This window comes from Schistocerca cancellata, chromosome 1 (genome assembly GCF_023864275.1).
Source record: "Schistocerca cancellata isolate TAMUIC-IGC-003103 chromosome 1, iqSchCanc2.1, whole genome shotgun sequence".
Taxonomy (NCBI): Eukaryota; Metazoa; Arthropoda; class Insecta; order Orthoptera; family Acrididae; genus Schistocerca; species Schistocerca cancellata.
Genome location: NC_064626.1, coordinates 1261036174 through 1261055604, shown reverse-complemented (window position 1 = coordinate 1261055604; position 19431 = coordinate 1261036174). Strand labels below are relative to the sequence as shown.

The 19431-nt window shown below is 43.8% G+C and overlaps 1 protein-coding gene across 1 annotated transcript in view; it reads right to left on the bottom strand.

Annotated features, from left to right (window-relative positions):
* Positions 1–19431, bottom strand: part of LOC126144709 (Down syndrome cell adhesion molecule-like protein Dscam2) — a 458008-nt gene that overhangs the window by 354040 nt on the left and 84537 nt on the right. Inside the window, exon 3 of the mRNA XM_049915510.1 lies at positions 11279–11510. Coding sequence (XP_049771467.1) covers positions 11279–11510 — 232 coding nt within the window. The remainder of the gene's footprint in view (positions 1–11278; positions 11511–19431) is intronic.

The following is a 19431-nucleotide window of genomic DNA, read 5'->3' as shown; positions in this document are numbered from 1 at the left end:
CAGGGCGTTAAAATAATAAAACCCTTACCTAATTAGTCAGTACTCATTTGGTATTAGTAAACCATTTAAAAATATACTGGGGGAAGATAAAGCTTTACAATTTCAACGGAAAATAATAAAATTTATTCCAGAATTTTTTAATAAAACTTATTATTTTATCTAGATCGAGGCGTACAGAAAGAGAGCAAAGGCAAAGATAAAATATTTTACGTACTTAAGATTGAAAGCTGCATTCCTTTTGTTAGGTAGATTTCGATAAGCAGGCAGATTCTATGTGTATACAAAATACTTCAATGAAAGAAAAAGTATAGGATTACAAGAAAAAATAAATAAGTGAAGAAAATCAAAACAAATAGCAAAAAAAGAAATTTTACGATGTATGAAAGATATAGCTCTTAAGTTGATCGTTCTCCTGGTCACAGCATCTTTGACAAGCGATTAAGTAGATCTTTGCTTTCTTGTGAGTAACGAAAGATAGGATAAATGACCAAATTACGCGTAATTTTAAATTTTAAGATGTTAATATCACAGTATCACCTAGTATAGCATTTTCTCGTAAAAGGAGAAAATTAATTTAAAATAGAAATATAAGCATTTTTAATAACTGGAGCAGAGTTACTAGTTGTTCAAGCTGCATCTGAAAGACGATACGCGATCTTTACGCGCTACCAATGAGTTGCTTTTGCTTTAGGTAAATAAATAAAGGGCATAATTCGCCCAGCTGGCATAGGTTCATTCCAATTCATTCTCTTACCAGTGCTCTGACATAGCTGTCCGACTCCCTCACCGTGAGGTATAGGCCTGTTGTTGCTAAGTCTAGATTGCTTAAATACTGTATAAGGGAATTCTGTACTCTCAAGTGAGCAAAACATTAGCAAATTGTGCCAGGGCTTACCACGACACAGTGCATCGACCCTGCGAGGTAAAGGTGATATTTTAGTGTGTTAATTATATGAGTGATCCGCTATGACCAATAAAGTTGTTTTTCCATATGGAAAAGAAACAGAGGGCTTCGCAAGTGCGTTCTTATGCGCGAGTGCTGAATTTTGCTTCGTCTCTTTCCCATTTTGTAGGCTGGTCTTGCAGCTTTAGTGAGAATGCACGTAATCTGTAGGAATAGGCCTCGTACCAGAGCGTGGAGCCGTTAGCTAGCTTGATGGTGAAGTTTAATGAACGACACTTGGTGAGGTCTAATTGAACCCAGTAAGTTCCCCAGGAAACCTAAAGAGTGGCGTTTTTTTGTTGTTATTTTTGCCTATTAATTTTGAACTGTTTTTCTACTTTGTTGTTGTCGTTGTTATTGCTGTGGATTTATCTGTGGAAATTGCCAGTAGCTATCTGTAGAAGATGAATGATTTGTTAGTGATTTCTTTCCGTCCTGACAAATATTAGAAAATGCATGTTTTTGTCACTAGATGCGTTTCATTTTATCGAGGTAAAGCGTCGTCAGTGGCATGTAATTACAGATACTTACAATATGATTTGTTCTTAAGATCGAAAAACAGTTCGTTAACAATTTGTTGGTTTCTGCTTACTGTGATTTCTGCTTGGTTTTTCGCCTATATCCGAAAATTCCGTCTGACAGCATGTTTTTGGTGTCTTTCTTCATTAGACACTGATACTTGTAGTTTAATTTTTCGCTGCTTTGCAGAACTATGTATTTTTTTCGTTTTATAGCACACTTTTTCATACATCAATGTTTACCCTTCATTTTTATACTTCTAAGTGTGTATTTGGCTTTGTAGTGTTGCCGACATAACATTGCCACTGGTTTGTCTTTGTCCCCCATGACGATGTTGAATTTGAAAAAGAAAATGAAACAAGGTCTCCTCTAGTGAAGTAAGGAATTATTCCGTCTGCAATGCCAGTATGGAAAAATTTAATGAGAAAAATTGCGGTGGAACCCATCGAAAATACCAGTAGCAACTTCATCTGCATGACTGGAGAAGACGTTGAATACCCTTTATCGGCCGGTCCGGGTGGCCGAGCGGTTCTAGGCGCTACAGTCTGGAACAGCGCGACCACTACGGTCGCAGGTTCGAATCCTGCCTCGGGCATGGATGTGTGTGATGTCCTTAGGTTAGTTACGTTGAAGTAGTTCTAAGTTCTAGGGGACTGATAACCTCAGAAGTTAAGTCCCATAGTGCTCAGAGCCATTTGAACCCTTTATCACTGATGGGTACAAAAATAGAAAAAAATTAATTCGAGGCTGAGAGAAGTAATAACAATTCGAGAAAAGCTATGACTATGTGAGACTTATGATGTACGCACAAGTCGAAGTATGAGGGGGCGTACAATAAGAAATGCAACATTTTTTTTCTGAAAGTGGGTTGGTTTTATTCATGATTCCTATACACCATATTATTCACCACTCTTTTGGCTACAACACTCAATTTTCAACACAGTATCCGTTCAATACTACGGCCTTACGCCATGTTACTGGGACGTCTTGTATGCCCACATGGTAGCACTCTGCTGTTCGTCAGGCCTAACCTATTGCTGCCACAATAGACTCCCCATCATCCACGTGGTGCGTTCTGTGGAACACATCCTTCATTCCGCCAGACTGATGGAAGCCTGTAGGGTGGATGAGGAAGACGAGTCCAGTGAAGTTTTGTGGGCTCCTGTCGGACGCGCAGACTTGTTTGTGCCCTTGCGTTGTCATGAAGAAGGAGGAGTTCGTTTGCATTTTTGTGGCGACGAACACGCTGAAGTCGTTTCTTCAATTTCCTGAGGAGAGCACAATACACTTCGCAATTAATGGTTACACCGTAAGGGAGATGTCAAACACGATAACACATGTCCCGGAAGACCGTCGCCATGACTTTCCCTGCTGAGGGTGTGGTTCTGAACTTTTTCTTCGGACGAGAGTTGGTGTGGAGCCACACCATGGATTGTCGTTTTATTTCCCCTTCGAAGTGATGAGCCCATGTTTCATCGCTTGTGACGATGTTCGACAGAAATTGTCACACTCAGCTTCTTAACGCTCAAGCAATTCCGCACAGATGGCTCTTCGTTGCTATTTATGGACTCCTGTTAGGCGGGGGGCGAACAGGTGGGCACACACCTTTGAACACCCCATCTTGTGGAAGAATATCTCAGCACTACCAACAGAGACTTCCAGCTGAGCAACGAGGTGTTTGATTGTGGTCCAACGATCATGACGAATGGGAGTGGCCGAAAGTTCTAACATTGCAAGAATCGCAGCTTGTTGCGATGATGGCAGGACGCTTCGCCCAACGACTCATCGTGCTTTTGTTCACTGACAAGTCTCCGTAGACATTCTGCAAGCGTCTATGAATATCTGCGACGCTCTGGTTTTCCACCAAAAGAAACTGAATTACTGCCCTCTGCTTGGAGCGTAGCTCTGTTACAGATGCCCGAACCTACTGGACTTCATGAAACAATGGGAGCTAAAGCGGGAATACTCCACAATGTCCCAATGCAAATTCCGCATTTTTTAAACCGGAATCGGCCGACAAAAAAAGTGCTGAATTTCTTAGGTGAACGCTCCTCATATTTCTATATGAACCACTTCTATTCATATACACTACTGGCCATTAACATTGCTACACCAAGAAGAAATGCAGATGATAAACAGGTATTCATTGGACAAATATATTATACTAGAACTGACATGTGATTACATTTTCACGCAATTTAAGTGCATAGTTCCTGAGAAATAAGCACCCAGAACAACCACCTCTGGCCGTAATAGCGGCCTTGTTACGCCTGGGCATTGAGTCAAACAGAGATTGGAAGGCGTGTACAGGTACAGCTGCCCATGCACCTTCAACACAATGCCACAGTTTATCAAGAGTACTGACTGGCGTATTGTAACGAGCCGGTTGCTCGGCCACCATTGACCAGACGTTTCGTTTTCAGTTGGTGAGAGATCTAGAGAATGTGCTGATTAGGGAAGCAGTCGAACATTTTCTGTATCCAGAAAGGCCCGTCGTACAGGACCTGCAACATGCGGTCGCGCATTATCCTGCTGAAATGTTGGGTTTCGTGGGGATAGAATGAAGGGTAGAGCCCCGGGTTGTAACACATCTGAAATGTAACGTCCACTGTTCAAAATGCCGTCAATGCGAACAAGAGGTGACCGAGACGTGTAACCAATGGCAACCCATACCATGACGCCGGGTGATATGCCAGTATGGCGATGACGAATACACGGTTCCAATGTGCGTTCACCGCGATGTCGCCAAACACGGATGCGACCATCATGATGCTGTAAACATAACTTGGATTCATCCGAAAAAATGACGTTTTGCCATTCGTGCAACCAGGTTCGTCGTTGAGTACACCACCGAGGGCGTTCCTGACTGTGATGCAGCGTCAAGGATAACCGCAGCCTTGGTCTCCGAGTTCATAGTCCATGCTGCTGCAAAAGTCATCGAACTGTTCGTGCAGATGGTTGTTGTCTTGCAGACGTCCCCATCTGTTGACTCAGGGATCGAGACGTGGCTGCACGATCCGTTACAACCATGCCGATAAGATGCCTGTCATCTCGACCGCTAGTGATACGAGACTGTTGGGATCCAGCACGGCGTTCCGTATTACCCTCCTGAACCCACCGATTCCATATTCTGCTAACAGTCATTGGATCTCGACCAAAGCGAGCAGCAGTGCCGCGATACGATAAACCGCAATCGCGCTAGGCTACAATACGACCTTTACCAAAGTCGGAAACGTGATGGTACGCATTTCTCCTCCTTACACGAGGCATCACAACAACGTTTCACCAGGCAACGTCGGTCGAATGCTGTTTGTGTATGAGAAATCGGTTGGAAACTTTCCTCATGTCAGCACGTTTTAGGTGTCGCCACCGGCGCCAACCTTGCGTGAATGCTCCGAAAAGCGAATCATTTGCATATCACAGCATCTTCTTCCTGTCGGTTAAATTTCGCATCTGTAGCAAGTCACCTTCGTGTTGTAGCAATTTTAATGGCTAGTAGTGTACATTACTACTGCCTACCTTGTCAGTCGAAAATGTTTCAAGAGGAGTAAGAAAAACAAAGTTAAATGATAATTTTAATGCTTCAGGGGTTCTACATTGTCTACGACCACTTGACAATACACCGCACAGAAAGTTCATGCAGTTATCTGAAACTGTAAGAAAAGTTCTTCTTTAGGTCGTTGCTCAACTCGCACTTTGTATTCGCCCCTTCCGTCTTGGCGAACCACCTGAGAGACATTACGTACTTCGTCGTTTTGTGCTAGGTTCGTACTGATGACACCAAGCCTTGTCACCCGAGATGATTTTTCCAAAAAAAGAAATGTCCGCATTTTGCTTTTCAATCAAGCCACAGCAGGCGTTCACGTGTTGTTTTTGCTGGTTGGCTAAGGTGTGTGGCACAAACTCAGCATGCTCTTTTCTCTCGTTCAAAACACTTTGGGCAATGTCTTGAGCACTTGATTTAGAGATGTTATTTCATTGCGATTTGTGACTCAACAACGTTGGCACACTGCGGCTGTACGTACACTACTGATCGCTACTTTGTCGAATGCACATCTGTTTTTACAGTTGTTAGATCAAGCTACCATCATTGTTACTGCACGAATTTCACAAGTACGCGAAAAATAAAATCAGTCTCGGAACCTTTTTCGATGGACGGTGTGTAAACAAGGTTAGTATTTTTCGTGCTTCTGTGTTAAAAAGTAATAAACAAATTTGATTCGAACTATTTAGAATAATAGATGTGTACACATATACAATACAGAATTTGCATACTGTATCCAGTGAACCTGAGTTTATTTCCACTTGACGTTCCATTTACGTGTAACTCCAACGGAATTTTCAGTCTTGATTTCAAAGCTAAGAGTGGCTGCTGGAGGTTCACGCCAATTTCTGTCTCCGCGTCCTTCCTTTCTGCACTATTGTGGTGGGATTTTTATTCTGGGTTCTACTGCGCCGTGTGCGACGCTACGAGCCTAGGTTGACACTAGCTGTCTAAGTTGGCAATATCTCTTCCCGGCTGTGTTTGTGAGTTCTCTGGCAAGGTATGGTTTATCTGGCCAAGTGGGAGTGTGGCGGCCGCGTGTGCTATTAGGCGGAAGTTGTTGCTGACCGTCGGGATATGTAAGTAGGCTGTTTAGATTTTTATATTGATAATGCCACGTAGCGCTCTGTATGAAAATCATTGGCTGTGCTGTGTGCAGTATGTGGCTAGTTTGCATTGTTGTCTGCCATTGTAGTGTTGGGCAGCGGCAGCTGGATGTGAACAGCGCGTAGCGTTGCGCAGTTGGAGGTGAGCCGCCAGCAGTGGTGGATGTGGGGAGAGAGATGGCGGAGTTTTGAAATTTGTCATGAACTGCTTTATATATTATGATTATTAAGGTAAATACATTGTTTGTTCTCTATTAATATCTTTCATTTGCTAACTATCCCTATCAGTAGTTAGTGCCTTCCGTAGTTTGAATCTTTTATTTAGCTGGCAGTAGTGGTGCCCGCTGTATTGCAGTAGTTCGAGTAATGAAGATTTTTGTGAGGTAAGTGATTTCTGAAAGGTGTAGTTTAATGTTACTCAGGGCCATTCTTTTGCAGGGATCTTTGATAGTCAGATTGCGTTGCGCTAAAAATATTGTGTGTCAGTTTAAGTATAGTCGTGTATAAATTGTTCTAAGGGGACGTTTCAGATATTGTCCGGTGAGGCGAATTGGTAGTCCGTTTTCCAGTAGTGACCGTGCGAAGAGAATGTTAGCTGCTGCACACCGCACGGTGATGGCTAATTGGAGCACGAGCTAACTGCACATGAAAACACATTGTATGTGAAATATGCCGCCCGACGGGAAATCCCACGTCGTTATTGCCAGTGTTTTGAGGTACCGTGTACCGGCGGGCACGTCGCCACGTTTTCTATCTTTCGTTCACCTTCAGTGGGGCGCTAATTGTTGACATCTGTTTTGTGCTTTCACAGGATACAAATTCCGCGGCTATACACCGTTTCTATGGCCTCAGTTCGAGGACAGAATGTGTTTGTTTGATTGATATGATTACGGTTTACTACCTTCTCTGGTATGGTGATGTTGATTTTGACGCTGATGTGCGCTGCGCGAACTGACTTGATTCCGAGGCTTGCTATTTGTTCCTGGAAGTGCCTGTTCCAGTATATTGCGTGTTACTCGTTTCTAACACTGGCCTGTATGTGACCGCAGTCTCTGCAACGAAGTGTGATTGAATAAATGGTCTCTAACATGGAAACCACGCATTTCCGGGCATAAGTCCATAAAATCTTTTATTTGTTCCTCATTCTCCCATCGATCAATCCCTAGAGTTTGTACACGGTGAAAAAAATCACGTTGTATATTTGAAGGGAGCTCTGAGATGGATGCCAAAGGACTGCATATAAAGACCCGCTAGCAGGGAACCAAACCGACCGAAAAATAAGGGAAGGAGCCGCTTCTTATTGCCTATGATAATATGTGCTGAGACAGTGGTTTTTTCTAACCTTTTAAATATTGCCTTGAGCATTGTGTGTGTACCTGTTGGCGTAAAATTGCATGTCAGAGTAATTTCTGATTAAAGGTAATAATTTGCAATTTTTCTCTAAAAATCTGTGAGACTGCACACACACACAGACACAGACACACACACACACACACACACACACACACACACACACAGAGAGAGAGAGAGAGAGAGAGAGAGAGAGAGAAAGAAAGAAGTTAGGTTATTTATTTTTTTTAAATTTGGTAACGTTTCCGACTAGCCATTATTAACTCTTTTAACTAAAACAGATTTTTGTTAAGATTAAGCAACTTGAAGGTAAAAATTTGGTGTGAGGTGGTTTTTGATTATGTGACTTCTCATCTTTTTTTCAAAAAAATTAATCTCAGTGGTCATTCTTGTATTTATTGTTTAAGGCATTTCCAAGCCTGATGCTCACTTCCTACTTCAGTCTAATACATGGGGCAAGAGTCACGTGTTATTGCAATTTAAATTAATGTTGATATTGTGCTGATTTGTAGCGGTGGGTCATAGTTTTTTGTAAAATGATTGTTTTTTGATGGTTTGCTACCTGTATGATATCGCTTCGGAAAGTGTTGTCGTAAGAAATGGTGTGTATTAAAGTGAATTGAATAAATGTCACCGAACTCAATCAATAGCACCACCCTTTGGCTATCCTGTGGTCCCATACCAAGCTCCATCACAAAAGCGAGTAATCTCTGAATTTATGTAAAACTCAATAACGTGTATGCTTTCCCTCTCACTCATTGTCTTGCGTAAGACGAGGAACGAGATTTGCACTACCCGAGACAAGACAAGCTGGTCACTTCATTCGCGCCCAAAACCGACTGGGGTCTGACTCTGTGAAACAGCCAGGCGTAACACATTTGAGATGGGGAGCATGTTTGCACTAAGCGTTACTTGCCACACGAAACTGTTGCGCGGGATTGTTTCGCTTTGTGTAAACGCAGCTTAACCCTAGCACCACTAAGGGGATTGCCCGCAATATTTGTTTTATTTGTGTGATACATCTATTTGTTGGAGTGAAGAAGCAAGCATTTAGTTAGTGGTAGAACAATATCTAGAGTATGTGCTGTCGTGGTTTTATAATTTTTGTGGATTATCTGAATCTGCCTATTATATTTAATTTCAGAGTGGGCAGTTTTTTTGCCCCCCCCCCCCCCCCCCCCGCCTTTAGACATCGGTGAGACAACTTTTCTCATTACAATATTTCTCCATATGGTAGAAAGAAATGCGGTTTCTGACTGTTGGTACCGCTGTATTGTGTTGCCATTGTTGTTTTGAAATAAATCTCCTTTCTTGTTCGAGCAGTTGTACATTACTCGCAGTTGTATTAAAATGTCTCATCACTATCAAAGGTTCCTCACGAATGAAGAAGTCTCAGCTGTAATAAATGACGCAAGTGAAGGTGATGAAAGTGATCCAGAAGATGATACAGTTGTGTCATACGATAGTGACAGAGCACTTGAAAATGAGTCAAGTTCACGGACGAACAGCATGCAGCTGCTCCCAGCATCGTTGTTACAGCAAAAAGCGGCAGGGAATATATTACTGCGCATCCAAGGAAAGTACGCAGGTCAGTACAAAATATAGTGAATTTTCGTGAAGGTTTGACTCATGAAGGCTTGACCTCTAGTGTGTCAGAATATTTCAAAAAATTTATAGCCCCCTAAATAGTGAAGATTATCGTGGACTCTACAAACCAAGAAGCTCGTAATAAGAACTTAAAACTTACAACCATAGAAGAAATGTACGCCTTCATTGGTATTTTGGTACTCAGGGGCACAAATAATGGCACTAGGCTGCCTCTTGAGGACTTATGGGGGAAAGTACTGGGAAAGAATATCTACATAGCTACAATGAGTCGTATTTGATGTGGAGAGCTTCTGTCCCTGATTAGATTTGATGATAAAGAAACAAGAACCGCAAGACGAAAGCAGAATAAGTTTTGCCCCCTTGTGAAGTTTTTGACAAAATTGACGAAATGTTTGTGAAATACTACATACCAAGTGCAGATCTAGCGATCGATGAAATGCTCTTCCTATTTCGAGGAAGATGTCCCTTTAAGGCCTTTATGAAAGACAAGCCTGGGAAGTATGGAATATTGATTAGGATGCACACACCCGGTATGCTCTAAAAATGTAAGTATATGTAGGGAAGGATGAACGACCTGCCGAGGAACGGAGTGCAAGGGCAGCTGTTAGATGCCTAGTGAATCCGCTGGCAGGAAGTGGAAGAAATATAACAACAGATCGTTATTATACATCCACAGACCTATCTGAGGAACTTTACAATGAAGACAAGTTAACTTCGCTGGGAACACTGAAGAGTAATAGGAAACACATACCAGAACAGCTAAAGAAGTGATTGGGATGAGAAGTTCCGCCTTATGCAAGACACCTTTTTTTCTTTTGTTTCACCCATACATGTTTCAGCAATTTCGTGCTATCGTCAGTGGGTTCAATTTTTTATTTTTAACTGTAAATTTGTTGTTAACATATTAAAATTTGTGTTGTTTACAACATTATGTAAAAGTTGCATTTATAACTTAATTGGTGAAAAGTGGGTGTAAGCACAAGTAACATACCTTACATGATGTTATTGTCCATTTATTTTGGTAGCTGTTCTGCTACACAATATACAACTTGTCATCTGCAAACAGCAAAACGTAATTTATTTTCTGTTTATTATGCATTTACGAACGGAAATAAGACTGTATCACGTTTTCTTTCTGTAACTTACAGTTTTGAAGTTGTGGCGCGTTCTCCTGTGTTGTTGGCGAAGTAAATAGGCTTACTTCTTTGCCTGTGTTCGCGTGGCAATGCACTTTTTCCGATTACTCAAAACATAGGTGGAGTTTTCGCTGCCATTACGTGTTGTTGTGGCTGTGTGGCGTTCATTTGCTTCGTAGCGTGTTCTGCTAGGTGAGGCGCGCGAGTTTGAATTGATTTGGCGTTATACGTGTGTGGTTTGTGTGGGTTTAACGTGTGTGTGATGTGTGTGTTGAGTGCAGGGGCAGAGATAGAGAGAGAGACGGAAAGAAAGAAAGAAAGAAAGAAAGAAAGAGAGAGAGAGAGAGAGTGTTTTTGTGGTGTGGGTGTTACTTGTATAGTTCTTCTATTGTGGCGAAGAGGGTATGTTAATTATGCTTACACCCACTTTTCACCAATTAAGTTATAAATGCAACTTTTACATAATGTTGTAAACAACACAAATGTTGTATGTTAACAACAAATTTACAGTTAAAAATAAAAAAAATAGAGCCCACTAACGATAGCACAAAAGTGCTGAAACATGTATGGGTGAAACAAAACAAAAAAAGGTGTCTTGCATAAGGCGGAACTTCTCATCCATTTTCTTAGCAAGCACGGAGACAACAAGAAGAACTGCACCACAAGATGATTAAAGAAGTGTTAGTTTCATGATAAAAATATCTCATATTCATTACTTCATTTACTGTATTTGTTATAAAGTTCCTCATAACAATGTAAAGTGTGTTGCAACCTAGTAAAGAAATTCCTAGATCATTAAATAATAAAAAAACAAAAAAAATGTTAAAAAGTGAAAAGAATGTGGGTGTAATTCCCCCCCCCCCCCCCCCCCCTTAGACATCCATGTGACAGATCCCAGCTTACTGGTGCTAGGGTTAAGGTAAATTGCACTGAAGATCGAATGTTTACCACCCTCAACAAGCCAGAAAAAATTATAGACATCCCACGCTACTAATACAGTGCTCAGGACTTTACACACTCGTCAGTGCAGCTCCGCCTCGTACTACTGTTGGTGTGAGTGGGGGTGACTCACCTCCCAGTCGCAGCTCTGCCCCGGCCTGCGCGCTGTCAGCGTCTCCCCTGGCGACGCACTGGTAGACGCCGCGATGCGCGCGCGTCGCAGCGGCGATGTGCAGAACTAGCGGCGACAAAAGGCGCGCGCGGCCGGCGGGCACGGATTCCGCGTTGTGCAGCCACTCTACGCTGCCCACGGGGGAGCCAGTGACGGAACAGTTGAACGTCGCCGCCTCTCCAGAGTTCACCACCTGTAAACACGTAACAGGCGACTCGTTTAACACACCTCCCAAGTAGCGGTCACACGAGAACATAAAAAGTTCTGTGTCAAATACTATTCTTAGCATGTTGTGACCGGTCTCCGAACGGGACTCTGGCGGCGGCAATCGGGCGGAGGGCGCACGAGTCTCGCTCGTGATATATGTGAAAATTCGTAGCCGACACCCCGCTTCGTCACCTCGGTTGGTCACTATCTCAAACGTACGAGGGTGAGTCAAATGAAAACCTTAAATTTGTAATAACAAATCGAAATTTCGCGCCGTTATCCTGTAAGTTGGTAAGCGTGCTACAAACAGCGTGCACAATGGCCTGTAGGTGGCAGCATAGTGCAGATGCACACATACTGTCGCAGTATCAGTATAAAGATGGCCGCCCCACTTGGGACTTCCACCAGGGAAGAACAGCGTTCTGTTATTCGGTTTTGCGTAGTGTAGGTGTGAAACCTATTGAAATTCATCGACGAATGAAGATCCAGTACCGTGATGCATGTTTGTCACAGCAGCCAGTCTACGAATGAAGTAGGAAGTTCGCAAATGGTGTGACTTCAGTGGACGATGCTCCTCGTCCAGGTCAGGCACAACGAGTTGTGACTCCACAGAAGATTGCAGAAGTTGAAGCCGTAGTGAAGGAAAACAGCCGAGTGACACTGAATGACATTGCAGAATGTTTACAGATTAGTCATGGGTCAGGACACCACATTGTGCACGATGTGCTCCAGTTTCACAAAGTGTCTGCAAGATGGGTGCCACGGCAGCTGATTCCTGAAATGAGAGAATGACGTGTTGATGCTTGCGAAGAACTTCCTCGGCGTTTTGAACGAGAAGCTGATGGCTTCCTTGCAAGAATCGTTACTGGGGACGAAACCTGGGTTCACTTCCACCAACCAGAAACGAAGAGAGCATGCAAGAAATGGCGCCATTCCTCATCACCAAAACCAAAGAACTTTCGAACAGAGCCATCAGCATGGAAGGTAATGCTGACTCTCTTTTGGGACGAAAAAAGCGTCATTTTGGAACATTAGTGCCTAGAGGGACCACTGTCACCAGTGCATCATACACAGATCTCCTAAAAAATCGTCTGCGGCCTGCAATCAAATCAAAGCGACGTGGATTGCTGTCAGCAGGTGTCCTTTTGCAACATGACAATTCAAGGCCCCACACTGCCTGTACAACAGTTGCAACAATCACAGACCTGCATTTTGAGTGTCTTCCTCATCCACCATACTCACCAGATCTTGCCCCAAGTGATTTCCATATGTCTGGACCATTCAAAGACGCAATGGGAGGAAAGAAGTTCCGTTCTGATGAAGAGGTATGCCACGTGGTGCATGAGTGGGTGTGTGGACTACCAAAAGAATTTTTTTCTAAAGAAATTTATGCACTTTGTAAGCGCTGGAGGACTTGCATTGATTGTAGGGTAGATTATGTTGAAAAGTGATACAGCTTTCTACCACTTCTGCACAATAAATACTATTAAAAAAAATTAAGGTTTTCATTTGACTCACGTTTGTATAAGGACGTCTGCAGTGTGTCCTCATATAGATACCGCAATCTTAACCGTCTGTAGTTACCAATAGCCTCGCTGCATCAGTAAGGGAATGTTATGGTCTGTTCACTCGGGACACCTCAGGACGGAATGGAATGACTAAACATCCGATAATGTGTTTCAAACTGCGGAATTCACCGCAGATCAGCAATGGAATGGGACAGAATGGGACGTCAATGTCAAGGATTCGTGGTAAGAAAGTAATGATGTTGGTGTTGTTAGGAAGAGTATGTCATCTGCCAGTCTTTTTTGCTTTTGCTACCTCCTTTATCCCGCACTGTACGCACGGTCGGCAGGGTTAAGTACGGATTCGGCATGGTTAAGTTTAAGGTGTGACCAGATGCCCTTCCTGCCATCACCCCATACCCCCTGGGACGGAATTAGTGTACTCCAGCTGCCTGCGTCTACTGTAAATCGTGAAATAGTGTGTATGTGTTTCAGATGTCTGCGAGTCATGTAACTGAGGCGGGACGTGGGGACTAGCCCAGTATTCACCTAGTAGGATGTGGAAAACCGCCTAAAAACCACATCCAGGCTGGCCGGCACACCGGCCATCGTCGTTAGTCCACCGGGCAGATTCGATCCGGGGCCGGCGCGCCTACCCGAGTCCAGGAAGCAGCGCGTTAGTGCTCTCGACTACCCTGGCGGGTAGTATGTCCTCTGTCAATATGGGGAGTTAATCCACTATCCCTGCGCTAATTCAAGTTAGAATAGTGCATTTTGTTCTTCCTAATATTTGTTTTAACGCTTGCCTTGTTTTTGTAACACTTTTCGTCGGTTCCACGAGCTTACTACTTTCCGTATGAGCATATTCCACAAAAGAGGCGAATATTTGAAAGCGAAAAAGATTTCGCTTTCAAAATACCTTTGCAAAGAAAAAAATCTACGCTATGCTCAAATGAAAAGATTAACAAATAAAACAGAGTTTATAAAAAAAAAAATTTGTTTTGGGAGTGAAAAAGTCAGCTTTGCTGGAAGGGAAAAATACAGATGTTTTGAATGTTTTTAGTACGTTGGAAAGGAAAAGGAACAATGCATAAGATAAAAAGTCTCTACATAAACTGCTCGTGTAGAGTAATGCACAGCACCCCAGCCTGCGAGACTGGAAAATGAGCCAGACGCGGAACGAATCTGCGCAGTTTTTTAACTAGCGAGGCTGGTGCTCCGACCAGCCAGAGTGTAGTTTCTAGATTGCTTCCCACACTCGTTCAGGAAAAACTTGGGCTGGCCCCTAATTTTCGCCTCGGAAAATAGGATACACATACAATTAAGATCACACACAGAACAAGGTTTACACAGTTAACTGATAGGTAGCTCACAGGACTTCCCTCCACTGTGTAACTGACGGCTGCAGCCACAGGAAGGGCAATGGCAGCAAACTTAAACGCGGTAAACCTGCCAAATTTTGAGTACAGTGGACCCCTTACCAGTTGGGGATACCGCAAAGACAAAGAAGAAGAAGGAGGAGGAGGAGAAGGAGAAGGACTCTAAGTATTGTCTTATAAATACTGTGTGGTGTGCTTGTATGCATACACTATCCGATCAAATGTATTCGGGCGCCCCTATGCAATACAGAATTGACCAACAATAGTTGTCACCAGAGGTGGTCCGGGCAGTATAAAAGGATGCGGGGAGTACTAAATTGCCAGTAGGGAGGCGGTGGCAGCAGGATGGGTGCGTCAGCAGAGCTCAGTAACTTCGAATGTGGTTTAATCACTGGATGCCTTTTGAAAACTAATCCGTCAGAGACAGACGTGCCGGCTGGGGTGGCCGAGCGGTTCTAGGCGCTGCAGTCTGGAATCGCACGACCGCTACGGTCGCAGGTTCGAATCCTGCCTCGGGCATGGATGTGTGTGATGTCCTTAGGTTAGTTATGTTTAGGTAGTTCTAAGTTCTGGGGGACTGATGATCTCAGAAGTTAAGTCCCATAGTGCTCAGAGCCATTTGAGCCATTTGAGAGACAGACCTTGAATTCTACTAAAGCTCCCCAAACAGACTGTTGGCGATGTGATTATTAAGTGGAAACGACAAGGAACGACCACACCTAAACAAAGAGCAGGCAGATTTCATATACTGGCGGACAGGGATCGTCGAGCACTGTGTAGACTGACTGTAAGAAATTGCATGACATCAGCGGAAGGAATCACTCGTAAGTCCCAAACTGGTACCAGCCGTCCAGCTACAACAATGACTGCGCATAGGGATTTAGAAAGGATAGAATTTAATGGTCGAGCAGCTCCTCATAAGCAACACATGCACTATGTGATCAAAAGTATCCGGACACCTGGCTGAAAATGACTTACGAGTTCGTGGCGCTCTCCATCGGTAATGCTGAAATTCGATATTTTGTTGGCCCACCCTTAGCCTTGATGACAGCTTCCCCTCTCACGGATATACGTTTAATCAGGTACTGGAAGGTTTCTTATGGAATGGCAGCCCATTCTGCACGGAGTGCTGCACTGAGGAGAGGTATCGACGTCGATCGGTCAGGCCTGGCAGGAAGTCGGCGTTCCAAAACATCCCAAAGGTGTTCTATAGGATTCAGGTCAGGACTCAGTGCAGGCCTGTCCATTTCAGGGATGTTGTTGTTGTCATTGTGGTCTTCAGTCCTGATGTTGGTTTGATGCAGCTCTCCATGCTACTCTATCCTGTGCAAGCTTCTTCATCTCCCAGTACCTACCGCAGCCTACATCCTTCTGAATCTGCTTAGTGTATTCATCTCTTGGTCACCCTCTACGATTTTTACCCTCCACGCTGCCCTCCAATACAAAATTGGTGATACCTGGATGCCTCAGAACATGCACTACCAACCGGTCCCTTCTTCTGGTCAAGCTGTGCCACAAACTCCTCTTCTTCCCAATTCTGTTCAATACGTCCTCATTTATTATGTGATCTACCCATCTAATCTTCACATTCTTCTGTAGCACCACATTTCGAAAGCTTCTATTCTCTTCTTGTCTAAAATATTTATCGTCTAAGTTTCACTTCCATACATCGCTACACTCCATACAAATACTTTCAGAAACGACTTCCTGACACTTAAATCAATACTCGATGTTAACAAATTTCTCTTCTTCAGAAACGCTTTTCTTGCCATTGCCAGTCTGCATTTTATATCCTCTCTACTTCGACCATCATCAGTTACTTTGCTCCCCAAATAGCAAAACTCCTTTACCACTTTAAGTGTCTCATTTCCTAATCCAATTCCCTGTTATTGTCGTGTAACCACTCCGCCGCGGGCCGTGTATTATGAACAGGTGCTGGATCATGTTGGAAAATGCATTCGCCATCCCCGAATTGCTCTTCAACAGTGGGAAGGAAAAAGGTGCTTAAAACATCAATGTAAGCCTGTGCTGTGATAGTGTCACAGAAAACAACAAGGAGTGCAAGCTCCCTCCGTGAGAAACACGACCACACCATAACACCACCGCCTCCGAATTTTACTGCTGGCACTACACACGCTGGCAGATGACCTCCAACTGGCATTCGACGTACCCACACCCTGCCACCGGATCGCCACATTGCGTACCGTGATTCGTCACTCCACACAATGTTTTTCCATTTTTCAATCGTCCACTGTTTGCGCTCCACCAAGCGAGGTGTCGCTCGGCATTTACCGGTGTGATGTGTGGCTTATGAGCACCCGCTCGACCATGAAATCCATGTTTCCTCTCCTCCCGCCTAACTGTCATAGTACCTGCAGTGGATCCTGACGCAGTTTCGATTTCCTGTGTGATAGTCTGGATAGATGTCTACCTACTACACATTACGACCCACTTCAACTGTCGGTGGTCTGTGTCAGTTAATAGACGAGGTCGGCCTGTATGGCTTTGTGCGTTACGTTTCCACTTCACTATCACATCGGAAACAGTGGCCTAGAGATGTTTAGGGGTGTGGAAATCTTGCGTACAGACGTATGACACAAGTGACACCCAATCACCTGACCACGTTCGAAGTCCGTGAGTTCTGCAGAGCGCCCCATTCTGCTCTCTCACGATGTGTAATGACTACTGAGGTCGCTGATATGGAGTACCTGGTAGCTGCTGGCAGCACAATGCACCTAAAATGGAAAACGTAGGTTTTTGGGGTGTCCGGAGACTTTGATCACATAATTGCACAGTGGATGACTTAAATGAACGATCTGGACTGATGAATGACGCTATATCCCGTGGCATTCCAATGCAAGGTTTGGGTTTCTGAATGGTGGGCTCCATATGGTTCCCAAGTTGTGCAGCGACCGTAAACCATAAAATTGCCAAATAACCAGCAACCAGTCGCAAAATCATGTTTTCTTTATTTACTTTTGTGAATCGATTTCAACTGATTAACAGCCATCATCGGTGCTAACAGTGTTACTACTCAGGGAACATATACGTTGAAAGCACCGATGGTGGCTGTTAATCAGTTGAAATCGATTTGCAAAAGTAAATAAAGTAAACATGATTTTGCGACTGGTTGCTGCTTATTTGGTAATCTTACGTTTGGGTTTGGCGTATGGTTGCAGACGTTACCTGTCTTCGTGTGTAGTGCAGAGGCGATGGCGTGGGGCTGTGTTTCGTAGAAAGGGCGTGGGCCCTTTATTGGGCTTAAGAAAATGATACATGCGGCAGGATACACAAATTTTTTACAGAAGTGTGTATTAGAGCGTACAGTAGAGCAACAGGTTGGAGACGATGCTCGTTTGTACCAAAACTACAATATTGCAAAATAGTTCAAATGGCTCTGAGCACTATGGGACTTAACTGCTGTGGTCATCAGTCCCCTAGAACTCAGAACTACTTAAACCTAACTAACCTAAGGACATCACACACATCCATGCCCGAGGCAGGATTCGAACCTGCGACCGTAGCGGTCACGCGGTTCCAGACTGTAGCGCCTAGAACCGCACGGCCACTCCGGCCGGCTACAATATTGCATGTCGTAAAACAGCACCTGTTAGCCAGTGGTTTGTGGACAGCAACATTCCTGAAACGGCTTACGCTGCCCAGACTCCTGATCTGAAGCTAATGGAACACCTTTCGGAGGAATTGGAGCGTCCAGCGTCACCAGCTTCTCTCGTCTCGGTTGTTGAGAAAAATGCGTTGCCATTGCTCCACAGACTTCCAGACACTTCATTGAAAGCGTCTCCAGATGACTTCAGACTATTATAAAGACGAAGTGCGGACGCACCGCTTATGAATGTGTCATAATAGGTATCAGGATAATTTTGATCATTTACTGTGATACGTTCTAACGCAAATCAGTGTCGATGTTTCCAAAAGTTTGGACAACATTTTTCCAGTTCTTTCACTTTAGAGCACTGTGGAAAATTTGTCATAGTACATGTGCCAAGAACACGAATTTTGATTTGAATAGTAATAAACTCGGTAATTGCTAGTTCCTAAAATCTGATATTACGCATATCAACAAAAGTTTTGCTTCACACCATTATTTCGAAATTAATACCACAGAAAACAAAAACTGGCTTTGACGCTTGCGTGTATATTGATTTGCTATGTGTCTAAATCAGCATATCAAGAAAGAAACATGTGTGTAACAACAGAATCTTCCGTTCTCCTTGAAGAACTTTTCACAGAATTCCCGAGCGACGTCACTACGTAATGGCACGTCCCATTCCTCGACGCATGTTTGAATCCATAGTGGCATACCAACGACGAGATAATAAAGCCAGCCCTGATTCCATATTGTCTCACTCTTCAAATGCGATTCTGGATGAGCTGCGCAGAGTACATGGTCGAGCCGGCCGGAGTGGCCGTGCGGTTCTGGGCGCTACAGTCTGGAGCCGCGTGACCGCTACGGTCGCAGGTTCGAATCCTGCCTCGGGCATGGATGTGTGTGATGTCCTTAGGTTAGTTAGGTTTAAGTAGTTCTAAGTTCTAGGGGACTGATGACCACAGCAGTTAAGCTCCATAGTGCTCAGAGCCATTTGAACCATTTTTCCATGGTCGTACTCGACGTTCAGAAACAGCTCGTTTCAGTCTATACCACACATAACTCCATTTTGTTGGTCCTAGGATGCTTAAATAAAGTGTTCATTTGAGCAGTATGATAAAAATGTCGCCAAAATGTTGGCGACAAATTTTTCACTATTGGTTGCAGAGTCTCGTGTCTATACTGTGATGCAGTGAGATTGATCTTAGCAGCCATGGGAGGCGTTAGGTGACCCCATGTAACGCCACCCAAGATCATTACGCCACCACCGCCTTGTGCCACATGTGGGATACAGTGTTGGAGGCGTTCGATATTGCAGGCTGGATCCAAAAACGTTGTCTGCAGGGTATAAACCGATCAGAGTTTCATCCGTAAACAACATCTGGTGGCATTCGTCGGACGTCCATTTTGTAAGAT